General features: G+C 41.6%; 1 protein-coding gene across 5 annotated transcripts in view; it reads right to left on the bottom strand.

Annotated features, from left to right (window-relative positions):
- The window catches only part of FRYL (FRY like transcription coactivator), a 302,188-nt gene that overhangs the window by 121,859 nt on the left and 163,356 nt on the right, over positions 1-16,973 (bottom strand). For all 5 annotated transcript variants that reach the window (XM_062213674.1, XM_062213678.1, XM_062213676.1 and 2 more), the window contains 2 exons: positions 13,932-14,071; positions 11,544-11,640 (listed from right to left, as the gene is read on the bottom strand). In XM_062213674.1, coding sequence (XP_062069658.1) covers positions 11,544-11,640; positions 13,932-14,071 — 237 coding nt within the window. The remainder of the gene's footprint in view (positions 1-11,543; positions 11,641-13,931; positions 14,072-16,973) is intronic.

Genomic DNA, 16,973 nt, shown 5'->3' with positions numbered 1-16,973 from the left:
GGCAACCGGAACAGAATCCTGCACCCCGACTGGAACTAGAACCCGGGAGGATTAGCCTATTGAGCCACGGTGCTGGCCCACTGGCATCTTTTTTTTTGTTTTGTTTTAAAGATTTATTTGAAAAATAAAGATTTGTTTATTTGCTTGTTTGAAAGGCAGAGTTACAGAGAGGCAGAGAGAGAAAGTATTCAATCCTCTGGTTCACTCCCTAGATGGCCGCAATGCCTGGAGCTGGACTGATCCAAAGCCAGGAGCTTCTTCAGGTCTCCTGCATGGGGCAGCTTAGCCAAGCACTTGGCCCATTTTCTACTACTTTCGCAGGCTATAGCAGAGAGCTGGATTGGAAATGCAGCAGCTGGACTTGAACCGGCACCTATATGGGATGCTGGTGATGCAGGAGGCGGCTTTACCCACTATGCCATGGTGCCAGCCTCTGGCACCACCTTATTTTTTTTTTTTAAAGATTTATTTATTTATTTTAAAGTAAGAGTTACACAATGAGAGAAAAAGAGATAGAGACAGATCTTCCATCCACTGTTCACTTCCCAGTTAGCCACAATGGCTGAAGTGGTGCCGATCTGAAGGCAGGAACCAGGAGCTTCCTCCAGGCCTCCCATGTGGGTGCAGGGACCCAAGGACTTGGGCCATCTTCTACTGCTTTCCCAGGCCACAGCAGAGAGCTGGATTGGAAGTAGAGCAGCCGGGACTCGAACCTGCACCCATATAGGATACAAGTACTGCATACTGGGGCTTTAACCCACTGCGCCACAGCGCCGGCCCCTGGCACCACTTTTAAAACACTGTCTCAAGCACAGGGAAGATATGTGACATCATTTCATAAAGGGCTTTGGTGAACTTTCAGTCCATGGTCAAAGGATATGGCTTTGACTTTGGCTTAAGAGCCTGGATAAATGACTTAGGATTTCGTGTTGACCCCAGAAGGATCAGAAAGACCATTCATTTCACATTTCCTAGAAACTGACACTGCCTTACTACCTGAACCTGGAATTCAACTTGAAGAAAATGTACCATGGGGGACAGCCCTATTCTTCCCTATCTCAAGATAAAATAAGGATTATGGGATGAAGAAGCCAAAATGCAAACGCCTATGTTTGCAGGTCTTAGAGACTCTTTTAATTAAAAGTACTTTGATGATACCAGAAAGAAATGAAGTTTATTCTTTGTAGAAGCTGAGGCTTTTAAATCCTATGTCAATAACAGGTCAAATCTAATTTTTTTACGTAGTAAATTTCAGAATTTCAGAGACACTAGACAAATAGGTTACCTTTGTCCCACATTGATTACCTGAGAATTTAGCCCAGAATTTCTCTAGCAATTAGAGATACTTAGCTAAGAATTTTATGACTGGTTTACATAATTATAAGAATATTTAAATCTCTTATAGAACCTCTAGTAGTAAAATTGACACTAAGAGAAGCAATGACTCGATCAGCCCTTGTCCTGGCTGTCAAGGAACAGCTTATTATTTTATTCTTTTTACTACTTTTTTTTTTCTACTTAATACCATTGATTAAACTCTTTACTTAACTCAGAATTATTCTTAGGGGGTTTAAATCCAATTGAAAATTGATCCCTGTTCGGCGCCAAGGCTCCATAGGCTAATCCTCCGCCTTGTTGCGCCGGCAAACCGGGTTCTAGTCCCGGTCGGGGCGCCGGATTCTGTCCCAGTTGCCCCTCTTCCAGGCCAGCTCTCTGCTGTGGCCAGGGAGTGCAGTGGAGGATTGGCCCAAGTGCTTGGGCCCTGCACCCCATGGGAGACCAGGAGAGACACCTGGCTCCTGCTTTCGGATCAGCGCGGTGCGCCGGCCGCGGTGGCCATTGGAGGGTGAACCAATGGCAAAGGAAGACCTTTCTCTCTGTTTCTCTCTCTCACTGTCCACTCTGCCTGTCAAAAAAAAAAAAAAAAAGAAGAAGAAGAAAAGAAAAGAAAATTGATCCCTGTGTGAGTGGGAATAAGAGAGGGAGGAGATGTACAGTTCGGCACACGTTCCTTTGGACTTACCCATAAGAGTAATGCTAAAAACTTGCCATGGGACTCTAAATCCCATTAAGATGGCAGGTTCCAATGTCATCTTACTACTTAAAGCGATCCTTTTAAGTGCATAACTGATCATGAAGATAGGAATAAGTGCCAAAGAGATCACATAAATAAGACTAAAACACTGTGGCAAAAAATGACCTAATGAGAGAGCTCTGTGAGGGAGATCCCAATAGAAAGAGGGCCATCAAAGAAGGAGGTACCTTTCTCTGAAGGGAGGAAAGAGCTTCCACTTTGATTATGGCCGTGTCTAAATAATGTCAGAGTTTGTGGACTCAAGAGGCTTCCATAGCCTTGGCAGCTCATGACAAGAGCCTCGGATGATCACTGACATCATAAATAAAATGAGTGTCAATTGTTAAATCAACAACAGGAGTCACTGTGCACTTGCTCCCCATGTAGGACCTCTGTCCTTAATGTATTGTACTATGAGAATTAACGGTAAAACTAGTCTTCAAACAGTACATTATACTTTTGTGTGTCTGGGTGGGTGCAAACTGTTGAAATCTTTACTTAGTATAGAATTGATCTTCTGTATATAAAGATAACTACAAATGAATCTTGGGGCCAGCGCCACGGCTCACTAGGCTCACTGCGGTGCCAGTACCCTGGATTCTAGACCCAGATGGGGCGCCGGATTCTGTCCTGGTTGTTTCTCTTTCAGTCCAGCTCTCTGCTGTGGCCCGGGAAGGCAGTGGAGGATGGCCCAAGTGCTTGGGCCCTGCACCCACAGAGGAGACCAGGAGGAAGCACCTGGCTCCTGGCTTCAGATCAGCGCAGCGTGCTGGCCGTAGCAGCCAATTGGGGGTTGAACCAACGGAAGGAAGGCCTTTCTCTCTGTCTCTCTCTCTCACTGTCTAACTCTCCCTGTCAAAAAGAAAAAAAGAAAAAAAAGAAAAAAAAAAAAAAAGAACCTTGGGGCCAGCACTGTGGCACAGCGGGTTAACACCCTGGCCTGAAGCGCCGGCATCCCATATGGGTGCTGGTTCGAGTCCCAGCTGCTCCACTACCAATCCAGCTCTCTGCTATGGCCTGGAAAAGCAGTAGAAGATGGCCCAAGTCCTTCGTCCCCTGCACCCATGTGGGAGACCCAGAAGAAGCTCCTGGCTCCTGGCTTCAGATCAGCGCAGCTCCAGCCGTTGTAGCCAACTGGGGAGAGTGAACCAGTGGATGGAAGACCTCTTTCTCTCTGCCTCTCCTCTCTGTGTAACTCTGACTTTCAAATAAATAAATAAATATTTTTTAAAAAATGAAGCTTAATGAAGAATGGGATGAGAAAGGGAGTAGGAGGTGGGACAAGAGTAGGGGTGGGGGTGGGGGCGGTATGGGGGAAAGAACCGCTATAATCCGAAAGCTATACCTATGAAATTTATATTTATTAAATAAAAGCTTTCTAAAAAAATAAAATAAACTGCCACATTAAAAAAATCTCCTATAGGCATACAGAACTCCTCATTATGATAGTGTAACAATCATATATTATTGATATAACAATCTCACAATACTGGCTGGTCAGTTAAGCAGATGTGTGGCAACCCTTTCCTTACTACCTTGAGAAATCTTTCTTTAGGACCACACCATTCATTACATATCAAGATAACACTGAATATAGGATATCCAGAATATTCCTTTATAACCATACCAACTTGTTCAATTTCTTAGAAACAAACTAAATCAAACCTTTACACAATAAATAAAAACTTTTTTTTTCATGATAAATACGTAGAAATAACAGGGACTTTTCAAAACCAAAGCTTCTCTTTTTACTAGCTGTATCAACTTGTACAGCTTTGGTTTCTCTAAAATGTAGACCATAGATTAAGGACCCATAATTATTACCCTTGAGAGAAGGCAAGCCCCAGCATACTGTAATTGAAACTTGTTTCTCATCTTCTTCCCATTCTACCTTTCTCTAAAAAGGGCTCAGCCAAAATTTTTACCTCTTGGAAATGTAGAGCAGATGAAGTGGTTAGGATATAGAACAGAGAAACTGAAGGCAAAGGCAAGTAAGAAAATGGTAGGAAATCAAACCCCAGGGAAGCAGGAAGGCAGGTGCGGTAACCCTTGATTTTGCCTTGCCTGATTTGCCTGGATTGAGCCAAATAAACTGGACCCCAAGGCAACAAGAAAATGACTGGAAGTGAGTCACCTGGTAAGTCCCCGTCAGTATGTGGTTATCTCAATGATACTTAGAGCAGGGCAGACGTCTGTCACTTGGTGATGCCAAACGTTAGCCATGAACAGCACAGAGAGATCTGGATCAAGCACAGCCTCATTCCCAGAACTGACTTGCCAACTCAGGTCACTAACATGCAGGCTAGCCTTAAAATAATATAAAACAGTGTTTTAGGTGATTTCACTTTTATACCTCACATACTGTGTTGTCCTGTGGTTTTACCACAATACCTTCTGCACAGGGAGGTTTTATGTGTTCTAGGACAGAGACAGGAAACAAGAGGCAACTGAAACTTTTGATTTTTCCCAGAAGGTCCTAATTCATTCTAGCTCCATCTGAAGTCTAAGCCAGAAAATGAGGGAAACACACGGTTGTGCTGCCTGCTCCTTCTGCCTGCCCTCTCCTACCACCATCAGTACTTTCTACATGTCTACGTGCCAGGTGCTAGGTACACATTTCTATATCCATTATTTATAACCAACTCAAAAGGTAAATGATTTGTTCTCTACAGAGGAAGAAACTGAAGTTCAGAGATTGGTAAATACTGCTTGAGAAAACCTGTCCCCCAGTTTCTCAATGAAAGCGCATTTAATAAATGAAACAAGTGAGATCTACGAAAACTTTTGCTCTTATACCTAGAAAAGAAAGAGAAATATAAAGTGAAATTGACATACCTTTAATATTTAGAAAAAAAATGAACAACTTCTAAAACTGTTAAAGAATAAACATTACAAGAATGCACAGACGTTCTAGAAGTCCCTATCTTTCCTTATATTTTCAGTGGAAAAAAAGAAAATGTATCTTCTCAAACTCAATTCCAAAAAAAAGAGGGAAGGAGAAAATTTAATTTCGGTTCAGAGGAAAAAGAGTTCTACTTTCATGAAGTAAAGGTTTCATTCTTAGCATCAAAGATTGTTTAGATCTTGCAATTTGGTATGATTTTAGAAGCAGCTCTAATTTTTCTTCAAGATTCAAGAAAACTATACCCTTTTACTAAAGAGTACCCAAACCTAGGGCCAGCATATTAGCACATCAGATTAATGACACTGAGTAGGTCGCCACTAGCACCCCATATTGGAGTACCAACTTTAGCCCTTGCTACTCTGCTTTCAATCGAGATTCTTGCTAATGTACTTGGGTTCTACCACACATGTGGTAGACCAGGATGGAGTTACTGGCTCCTGGCTTTGATCTGGCCCAGCCCTGGCTGTTTTAGCCATTTGGAGAGTGAAGCAGCAGCTGGCAGCTCTCTCACTCTTGCTATCGTTCTCTCTCATTCTGTCTCTCGCTCTCTATCACTGTGTCTTTGAAATACATACATAAAGCTTTACAGAAAAATAGCCAGGGTAACTCCAAGATTACTCTTAACACCTTCTTCCAAAATGCAATGCTTTTATCACATTAGAAAAGCAAAAACAACAATTATTGTTTATAGCCCTTGTCTGTACTCCTGAGGAACAGTGGTCTTTCTATTTACTACATGTTGAATTCTTTATTTAGTGGAAGATTCAGCTTGTGATTATAAAGTAAACTGAAACCATGTTATAGCAAAAACCCAAAAAAAAAAATAAAGAAAGAAAGAAAGAAAGAAAGAGGGAGTGTGTGAAGTATCATTATGTTCTAAAATTCTTACATAAAGGCGTTGGCATTGTGGCGTAGCAGGTACAGTCACTGCCTATAAACAGTGTCATATGGCTCAAGTGCTTGGACTGCTGCATCTACATGGGAGAACTGGAAGAAGCTCCTGGCTTCATATCAACCCAGCTCTGGCCACTGTGGCCATTTGGGGAATGAACCAGTGGATGGAAACTCTCTCTCTTTCTCTCTGCTTCTGCCTCTCTATAACTCTGCCTGTCATATAAATAAATAAATCTTTTAAAAAAATGCTTTTGCTAACTGGCAAGGAGAAAAGGATTAAAAAAAAAAAAAAACCTGTATACATGAAATACATAAATCTGTTCACTTTATATAAATATAAAAAGTTAATATAGTTCTTATGATCCAGTACATTATTTTATGTTTCATTTTTTGAAAATATTTTATGAACTTTAATTTGTCTATTTACTCTGGAAGCTAAAAGACCACATTTGCTGGTATATTCATTTGATAAATATTAGAAATACACAGTCTTTCTGATTGCTATGTTCTTTGCTTTCAGAGCTCACAGAGCCAGAAGAGACAAAATCCTTCTCATAGTTCCTCCTCTTCACTTTTTTTTTTTTGACAGGCAGAGTGGACAGTGAGAGAGAGAGAGAGAGACAGAGAGAAAGGTCTTCCTTTGCCATTGGTTCACCCTCCAATGGCCGCTGCGGCCAGTGCGCTGCGGCTGGCGCACCGCGCTGATCTGAAGCCAGGAGCCAGGTGCTTTTCCTGGTCTCCCATGCGGGTGCAGGGCCCAAGGACTTGGGCCATCCTCCACTGCACTCCTGAGCCATAGCAGAGAGCTGGCCTGGAAGAGGGGCAACCGGGACAGAATCCGGCGCCCCGACCGGGACTAGAATCCGGTGTGCCGGCAAAGCAGGCGGAGGATTAGCCTAGTGAGCCGTGGCGCCGGCCCCTCCTCTTCACTTTCATTAAGTTCAGCCAAACAGTCTAACTCAGGGCCAATCCTTCAGGGATGTGGAGAGTATAATCATATTTTTCCTATCATATCCATACTTACATGTGGATGTTACAAAATGGATGTAATACAGTATATGCTACCTGATATCTCACAACATTTAATTAAATGCATATGAGAACTATTTTCCTCAAGTAAATAAATATTTTTCAAAACAAAACAAAAAGTAAAGAATAACAAAATAGGGATACTGGGGAGTCAGCAAGATTCACTCATTAGCTAAATGACCAAGACTTGACACAAGGGAGAACAGATTCACACATAAGCAGAAATGTGAACCTTCAACATCTGAAAGGCCGATGTAAAAATCCGAAAATGCCAAGGATCTATTCTACACACAACCAAGATTCTACCACTAAAGCTAAGCAGAGAGCTTGAAATGGCTCACAGCTAGATTTTCCAACTTTCTTGTTTGATTCAAAGAATAAACAAACAAATAAAATTCAATATAAAAAGAAAATTACTGGGGCCTGCAATGTGGTGCAGCAGGTTAAAGCCCTGGTCTGCAGTGCCAGCATCCCATATGGGCATCAGTTCAAGTCCTGGCTGCTCTACTTCTGACCCAGCTCTCTGCTACAGCATGGGCAAGCAGTAGAAAATGGCCCAAGTCCTTGGGCCCCTGCACCTACATGGGAGACCTGGAAGAAGCTCCTGGCTCCTGGCTTTGGATTGGCCCAGCTCCAGATGTTGTGGCCATTTGGGGAGTTTATCAGTGGATGGAAAACCTTTTCCTCTGCCTCTCTGTATCTCTGCTTTTCAAATAAGTAAGTAAGTCTTTAAAATAAAAAGATAAGATGCCGGCGCCGTGGCTCAACAGGCTAATCCTCCGCCTTGCGGCGCCGGCACACCGGGTTCTAGTCCCGGTCGGGGCACCGATCCTGTCCCGGTTGCCCCTCTTCCAGGCCAGCTCTCTGCTGTGGCCAGGGAGTGCAGTGGAGGATGGCCCAAGTGTTTGGGCCCTGCACCCCATGGGAGACCAGGATAAGCACCTGGCTCCTGCCATCGGAACAGCGCGGTGCGCCGGCCGCAGCGCGCTACCGCGGCGGCCATTAGAGGGTGAACCAACGGCAAAGGAAGACCTTTCTCTCTGTCTCTCTCTCTCTCTCTCACTGTCCACTCTGCCTGTCAAAAAAAAAAAAAAAGAAAAAAATAAAAAAGAAAAATAAAAAATAAAAAATAAAAAAATAAATAAATAAAAAGATAAGAAAATTATTTAGGATTTTCCAAATGCTCTACCTGTTGTCTGAACATGCCTTAATCATGGATTATAAAGTCCTTGGTACTGGCCGGCGCCGCGGCTCACTAGGCTAATCCTCTACCTGCGGCGCTGGCACTCCCAGTTGGAGTGCCGGATTCTGTCCCGATTGCCCCTCTTCCTGTCCAGCGCTCTGCTGTGGCCCGGGAGGTCAGTGGAGGATGGCCCAACTGCTTGGGCCCTGCACCCGCATGGGAGACCAGGAAAAGCACCTGGCTCCTGGCTTCGGATCAGCGCAGTGCGCCGATCATAGCGGCCATTTGGGGGGTGAACCAATGGAAGGAAGACCTTTCTCTCTGTCTCTCTCTTTCACTGTCTAAAAAATAAATAAATAAATAAATAAATAAATAAATAAATAAAATAAAGTCCTTGGTACTAACACACTATAATCTGTAGTTGGCCATTACCCCCAATCTTACTTTCCTGAGAAAACAAAATTATTCTTCTATCGCTTTGAGTTAACTTTGTTCCCATAGTGACCTACATTACTTAGTTTCATTTTATTTATATTAACTAAATTTTTTATCTTTAACTTTGTTATGATTCAAACTTTAATTCTGCAAGATACTGGCCATTTTACCTAGCTTCATACCAATGATTTTAACAATAAGAATAATTTTATTTTTAGTATTAAAAAGAGCAAATCTAGAGTAAGAAAAATATCTAGCCTAATAACCTTCAACATCCATAAAATCAACATCTGTAAAAACAGATAACCTTGACCGGGCACTTTGCACTCACCATGTATTATTGTATTTAATGTTCATGATTTTACAAAAATAATCATTCTTTTTATAGAGGAAGAAAGAGTTAGTGGGTAATAACTTCCCCAAAGTTACACAGCAAGCAAGACTGCTTGGGACAGTAACACTTGCTGGGTTTACTATAATAATCAGTTGGCACAATGGATACTGAGTCCTTCATGCATTAGCATTCTAAGCATGTATGATCATTACTGAGTACATCACAAATTATCCAAGGAATAAATGATCTATAATACATGAGTCCAAGGACTAACCTACAAAGAAAATGTACTGCTCCTGAAAACTGAAGCAACTATGTATCAACATGTCAATACTCTTGAATATGTCTAACTCGCCAAAATATGACTAAATCACATTTTAATATAGGTATATCCTGTAGAACAAAAGTAAAAGTCCTATTAAAGACATATTACATTGATTATCTTCTGGAGCTATTAAATGCTATGTCATTCTGACAAAAGAAAATTGGCACAGTTTATCATACTATTCTTATTGATTTTTACTTCATTTTCTGTAGTTTTATTAGTTATGGAGATGTGAAAAGACTTGCTTTTTACTAGTGGGGAAGTTCCTATATAGGATTTTAGACAGATAAAGTGTATCTATGTTTTTGGTGAGAGATACTTTTTTTCTGTCTGAAAAGTGCATTTGAATCAAGTTACAAGGCTGACAGTAAAAGAAAGGGAAGGGTATATGCCAAGGGCACTATAGGTTGGACAATATAGTGAAAGAATCAAAGACCAAGATTAGCCATCGGAGTCGCCATATTCCTCTTCTTTACACTTGTAGACCATGTGAACCATAAGTCAGAAACGATTTTGTGCAGTGAACTTGAAAAATGAGCCCACTGGAAAACAAAATTCTTAAATTTGTAGATTTAAAAAAAGCAGAAGAAGGATATGGACTATTTAAAAAGAAGAAGAGGAGGAGGACTATAAAAGTAATGGAGAAAACATGGAGCCTAAGGAGGAAGAAGTGGGGTTCCCTGAAGCCATTAGTTAGCGGTATCTTTCAGATGAGAAGAGAATGGGGTTGCTAGGAGAGAGACAGGCAGTGATCATAGAGAGCTCTGGATATAAGTTAGAGAGTTTGCAAATGTCTCCAAAGTGGCAAAGACATGTAAATACTGGTGACCAAGTCAAAGTCCATTCATGATTTATGGCCACTTCTGGTCATCAGCTCCTCCCACCCTAGTTAGTTTGACCTCTAGCTCTTAGCATTCCAGCTAAACTGAGAGATTACAGAAACCAATATGGCTTATTAGCACACTCCCAAAGGAAATGCCTTTGCTTCACCTTTTAAAATCTTTGTGAAAGGTACAAATTACAGTTATTTTATCTTTGACTAACTCATTTATATATTTTTAAATACTGAATTATTTGCAGATTTCAGAGTATAAAATAACTCTTTTCACATATACTGCAAAAACAAAAGTGAGATATAAATTATATAATACAATTATTGTTATGCTGATTATAGCCAAAAAACAAACTATCAATTAACTAGTATATCTTTCATTGGCTGTTTATTATCATATATTCCATTCCATGTAACAAAAACAACACTATCCAAACATGTCATATGCGAAATATGATTTTTGTTAAGGTTTCCTACAAAATAACACAATGTCCATCACTGAAACTACATGGATTATCCTCGAATTATATCTAATTTTTTAAAGACTGAAAACTTAAAAAAATTTAAAAATCAAAACTGGCATTTGTATGTAAACTTGTACTGATTTTGAACAGTAAAAATACATGATGAACCTAATGTTACATATTTAATATACCTTTACTCTCTATCCATTCATATGAGTAGTCTGTGACACAACAAGCAGTGACAGTAAGCATTCTGGTACTCATTGGATGAGTAACCAAAAAAAAATTTCATTTGGGCCGGTGCTGTGGCATAGCAGGTGAAGCTTCCACCCACAGTGCTGGCATCCCATATGTGCATCAGTTCCAGTCCTGGCTGCTCCACTTTCGATCCAGCTCTCTGCTATGGCCTGGGAAAGCAGTAGAAGATGGCCCAAGTCCTTGGGCCCCTGCACCCACATGAGAGACCTGGAAGAAGCTCCTGGCTCCTGGCTTCAGATCAGCCCAGCTCTAGTCATTGCAGCCATTTAGAGAATGAACTAGTGAATAGAAGACCTCTCTCTCTCTTTCTCTGCCTCTGCCTTTAATACTCTACCTTTCAAATAAATAAGTCTTTTTAAAAAAATTCATTATCTCACTTGTCAGAAATCATTTGAACTTGACAGTGTAGTCTTACCCTCATCAAATCACCATTACTATGTATAACTGCACAATTACTACATGTTGGAATGCAGATTTGAGGAAGAGCAATTAAGTGGAAGCAAAAAGAGACTGAAATAGTTGAATGATGAGCAGACCAAATTATAGCAAAAAGTCCATATTGAACACAATTGCCATTCACCTATAATTTGCTAACAAGATGGTATCTGAAGGTAAAAAGAATAGGGAGTGATAGGAACAGGAAAGGAAAGGAAAGCCCCAGGCGAATGAAAGACCTATATTCAAATGATAGGGATTTGGTTAATGTGGGTCACAACTTTAGACATAACACCTAAAAGAGAGAACTGAAATGTGACGATAAAACAAGCAAAATGTTAGAAATACAGACGTGGCAGAAATAACAGAGCTTACCTGCTTTAGAACTTCGACTAAAACTAAACAGAAAATGAAATCTACTGCTAAGTCCCGCCTTTCAAGAAGATAATCTCTTTCACGTTGCTGTTCATCCCTGAAACAAGAACCCAAAGTTACTATTAAGACTGCAAGTTTTGAAACACCTATAGGTTAGCAGTTCATGTTGCCTACTGTGTTCCTACTACGTATGGTGTGCTACAGCAATTGTTTTTTTCATACACACTTCACTATTTTATCTGTCAGTGATTAAACCTAAGCTAAGCGAATTACTAAGAAGGAAAAAAGAGTATTATATATTTTAAAAACCTAGCATTGTTGCACAGTGATCATTAATTTTTTTATTAAGAATTTAAACAGCACAGTGGGTTAAGTTTCCAGTTGGGACATCTGAAGCCCATATTAGAGTGTCTGGGACCTAGTCCCTACTCCTTTTATTTTTTTTAAAGATCTATTTATTATTTATTTGAAAGTCAAAGTTATAAGGGCCGCTGCTGTGGCATACCTGGTAAAGCCATCACCTGTGGTGCTGGCATCCCATATGGGTGCTGGTTTAAATTGCTTTGCTCCACTTCTGATCCAGCTCCCTGCTAATGTGACTGGGAAGGCAGTGGAAGATGGCCCAGGTGCTTGGGCCCCTGCATCCACAGGGGAGACGCAGAAGAAGCTCCTGGCTTCAGCCTGGCCCACCCCAGGTCATTATGGCCATTTGGGGAGTGAACCAGCAGATGAAAGCTCACTCTCTCTCTCTCTCTCTCTCTGTCTGTCTGTCTCTCTCTCTCTCAACGTAACTCTGTCTTTCAAATAAATAAATAAATCTTTTAAAAAAGGAAAGAAGAAAATCAGAGTTACAGAGGGAGGGGAAAGACAGAGACAGAGAGAACGCTGGCATTGCAGGCGGCAGCTTTACCTGCCACACCACAACATTGGCCCCATTCTCCTCTGCTTTTGATCTAGCTTCCTGCTAATGCACAGCCTGGGAGGCAGCAGAAGACAGCTCAAGTAGTTGAGTCTCTGCCACCCATGGGGGAAACTAGGACGGAGCTCTGCATTCCAGGCATCAACCCTGCTCAGCCCTGGCTGATGTAGGCTTTTGAAGAGTACACCCGTGGATGAAAGCTCTCTGCCTTTCAAATAAATAAAAATGAGTATCTGAACACTTTTAAAAAAAGAACTGTAACAAAAGTAATAACTTTTATAGATGAAAATACAGCATGAGGAAGCTTTATCAAAAGCTGAAAAATCAATGCAGTAGTGGCATCTACTAAAGTCCCATAGTAAACCACAGGCAATCATCTGCATGAATACCATGGGTGCTCTATAGAATACCAAGATCTCCTTGGGAGTCTCCAGCGTTGTAGGGCTGATCCAGCTCCCTGCTAATGGCCTAAGAAAAGTAGCGGAAGATGGCACAAGTACTTAGGCCCCTGCTACCCATGTGGGAGACCCGGATGAAGCTCCTGACTCCTGGCTTTGTCCTAGGTCAGACCTAGCTGTAGCAGCCACTTAGGGAGTGAATCCGTGGATGGAAGATCTCTCTGTCTCTCTTTTTTATTTATTTATTTATTTAGTAAGGTCTTCCTTCCGTTGGTTCACTCCCCAAATGGCCAATATGGCTGGCGCTGCGCCAATCTGAAGCCAGGAGCCAGGCCCTTCCTCCTGGTCTCCCATCTGGGTGCAGGGGCCCAAGCACTTGGGCCATCCTCCACTGCCCTCCCGGGCCACAGCAGAGAGCTGGACTGGAAGAGGAGCAACCGGGACAAGAACCCTGCTCCCATATGAGATGCCGGCACCACAGGTGGAGGATTAACCAAGTGAGCCATGGTGCCGGCCCCCGAGATCTCTCTGTCTCTCTCTCCCCATCTCTCTCTTTCTGTAACTCTGACTTTCAGATAAATAAAATCTTTTAAAAACAAAGAAGACCTCCCTGGGAAATGGAAGAGAAGCCAAGTTTCAGGATTTGATGACCAAAAAGAGCATCACAATGTTACCACACTAGTGCAGGGCTTCGGCAGTCTTCCTATATCACAAGAATTGCTCCCTTTCAAAAAAACAGGTGAATAAGTCCTTCCCTAAATATTTGCTTGATTCCTTCGGCCATTGGAGCTCCAAACTAGACCACAGAAACACACTGCTGGAATTCATTTTTGTATAACTAGTGCCTATGATGGGTACTTTAGGACTACCCCCTGCTTTAATTGGTACAGTCTCGTGATTTACACTTTCAGGAGGAACTATCTCTCCCTCTCAGTACCACCTTAATAACAAAAGTAATTTTTTTTTTTTTTGCTTAGAAACCAAATAATAACAATCTTCAACTGATAACAGTAAACCCTGTGTTGGAAGTGTTTAAATCCCAGGGAGAACAATGGAAAATAAACTGCTTACCCCTTAGACTTTGTGCTCGATCGAGGCCTATACTCATACGATTCATCCTCAGTTCCATTTTGGCGTCTGTACCAGTCGAACAAGGTGCGGAGTAAGGAAGGGAGACAGTGCTCTGCTACTGAGCTCATAGAGCTTATCAACTGCAAACACAAGACACACGAGAAAATCAAATACCTCAACCACCACGCTCCCACCTCCATTAGCAACCGCTGAGAAATGAAGAGACACAGTACCTCAAATGCAATAAGTGTGCTTTAAAATTAAAATGAGGGCCAGGGGGTCAGCCAAGTCATAAAGCCAAGCTGGCTAAGTTTCACCCACTATCAAAACTTTATCCAAACCCATCCAATTTGGCTTGACCTTTCTCCTGTCTCCACATCCACTCACATGTATAAAAACGACCTCTGTAACATCCCTGATTATAAACAGAGACCTCTGGGAGAACTGTTAGGGAATAACATGAGAAAACTAGTCTGCTTCCTGTCCTGGCATGTTCCTCTGTGCACAGGTGAACAAAAGACTCTAAAATGTTCCCATTGTGCAAGATGAAAAGACGTAGAAACAAAAAGACTACCTGTATCCCAAGAATTGCTTCCCTTTATAAATCAAGAGAATGGGGTCTTCTTTGACACTTTCTTGACTTCTCTGCTTTTTAGAGCTCCAAACTGAACTACTGAAATACTCTTGGAATTAGCTTGTGCATAACTCGTCCCAGTGATGGGTACTGCTTGGCTATACCTACTTGAATCAGTACACTGAGTTAGTGAAAAAGTTCTGATCTACGACACATTGCTAAGACAGAAAAGATCAAATTATTCTGATATCTACATGTTAGAAACATGTTACAAATAAGCTTTTAAAGCTTTAGAATGGACGGCATGAAGATAAGTGTAGCGTCATAAACAATCATTACTGAAATTGAGGCATCTTTCAAACTCTGAATTCTAGGTCCATATTGCAGGTTGCTTCATGAATGAACCCAACTTGGCAAGACTTAGATTAGCAGTCCCTATCATCACTGTTTTTTTTTTTGTTTTTTTGTTTTTTTTAATTTTTTGACAGGCAGAGTTAGACAGTGAGAGAGAGACAGAGAGAAAGGTCTTTCTTTTTCCATTGGTTCACCCCCCAGTGGCCGCTACGGACAGTACATTGCGGCCAGCGTGCTGCGCTGATCTGAAGCCAGGAGCCAGGTGCTTCCTCCTGGTCTCCTCTGGGGGTGCAGGGCCCAAGCACTTGGGCCATCCTCCACTGCCTTCCCCGGGCCACAGCAGAGAGCTGGACTGGAAGAGGAGCAATCAGGACAGAATCCAGCACCACAACCGGGACTAGAACCCAGGGTGCTGGCGCCGCAGGCGGAGGATTAGCCTAGTGAGCCATGCACCGGCCTCTATCATCACTCTTCATCTTGAGTATCCTAAGAAAGACTTCCACTCTTTGCAATAATTTCTGTAGCTCATTCAACACATTGCTCATAAAATTAATATTTTAAAACCATCATATAATCAAACATGCCTCAATGGGTTAATTTCTTTGAAAAACTATGCATTGGAGCTGGTGCTGATGGGGCTGGTATGGTAGGCTAAGCCTCCGTCCACCATACTAGCATCCCATATGGGTATTAGTTTGAGTCCCAGCTGCTCCTCTTCTGATCCAGCACTCTGTTAATGGCCTGGGAAAAGCAGTGGAAGATAGCCCAAGTACATGAGAGACCTGGAAGAAGATCCTGGCTCCTGGCTTTGGATCGGCTCAGCTCTGGCTATTGCAGCCATTTGGGGAATGAATCAGTAGATGGAAGATCTTTCTCTCTGTCTCCCCCCTCTGTCTGTAACTCTACCTCTCAAATAAATAAATAAATCTTTTAACAAAAAAAGTAAAGCTATGGGGGCCAGTGCTGTGGCGCAGCAGGTTAAAGCCCTGGCCTGAAGCGCCAGCATCCCACATGAGTGCCGGTCTAGTCCCGGCTGCTCCTCTTCCGATCCAGCTCTCTGCTATGGCCTGGAAAAGCAGAAGATGGCCCAAGTGCTTGGGCCCCTGCACCCACGTGGGAGACCTGGAGGAAGTTCCCGGCTTTCGCCTTTGGATTGGCCCAGCTCCGGCTGTTGCGGCCACCTGGGGAGTGAACCAGCGTATGGAAGACCTCTCTCTCACTCTGTCTGCCTCTCTGTAACTCTTTCAAATAAATAAAATAAATCTTTAAGAAAAAAAAAAAGTAAAGCTATGGGTTACATGAATGCCCATGGTCTCATTCAGTTAACTATAGGAAGAAAGAGTCAGTTAATGAAGATTAAACTGGTATTTCTGGAAATCAAACATTTAATTTTCTTGATAGTTTATATACTACATGTAACTTCAAACTGTTCTTCATCCAGGAAAATAGATAATAATGATACAGTTTATTTGATTCTGTGGACTACTCTCTTTTTCATTACTTTTGCCCTGTCTTAATCATCATTCTATTACAAATTGTCATAGTTTGACAAGAAAATAGTTCCTAATGTAGAAAATTAAAATAAAAACAAGATTCAATATTATATAGCCATGTTTCTTTTAAAAAACTATATTAATAATGAACAGTATCATTCAAAAAAAATCCCTTTTGATATCCAAAGGCACAATAAAATACCATCCGTACTGTAAATATACACTAAACCAATCTATATCACACATGTCTTTTTATTGTCGAGGGGAAAAAAATCAAGCTATGAGGCATGATCAGTTATGTTTTTGTCAATCATTTATTAAGAAGACAAATGAAAATTTTCCCTAAAATGTTGTATAACTAGATTTCAAGTCCTGATTATACATTGATAAGTGAGTAGACTCAGATGTGAATAATCTTAACTGCATAGTGGCATAAGAGTTGAAAAGCAATGCATAAGGTAATCTTATTATTGTAATAGAGGATTTAGCTTCCTTTGCATGGTTGCTTGCACCAGTAGCTGTTTACTAAGCATATGCATCAGAATCTCCTAGGCAGCTGCTGTAACTACAGAGGCCAAAACTCCACCCTGGGTGATTCTGATTCAGCATGTCTGCAGTGGG

The sequence above is a fragment of the Lepus europaeus genome, chromosome 16 (genome assembly GCF_033115175.1).
Source record: "Lepus europaeus isolate LE1 chromosome 16, mLepTim1.pri, whole genome shotgun sequence".
Taxonomy (NCBI): Eukaryota; Metazoa; Chordata; class Mammalia; order Lagomorpha; family Leporidae; genus Lepus; species Lepus europaeus.
This window is presented reverse-complemented; position numbering and strand designations above follow the sequence as displayed.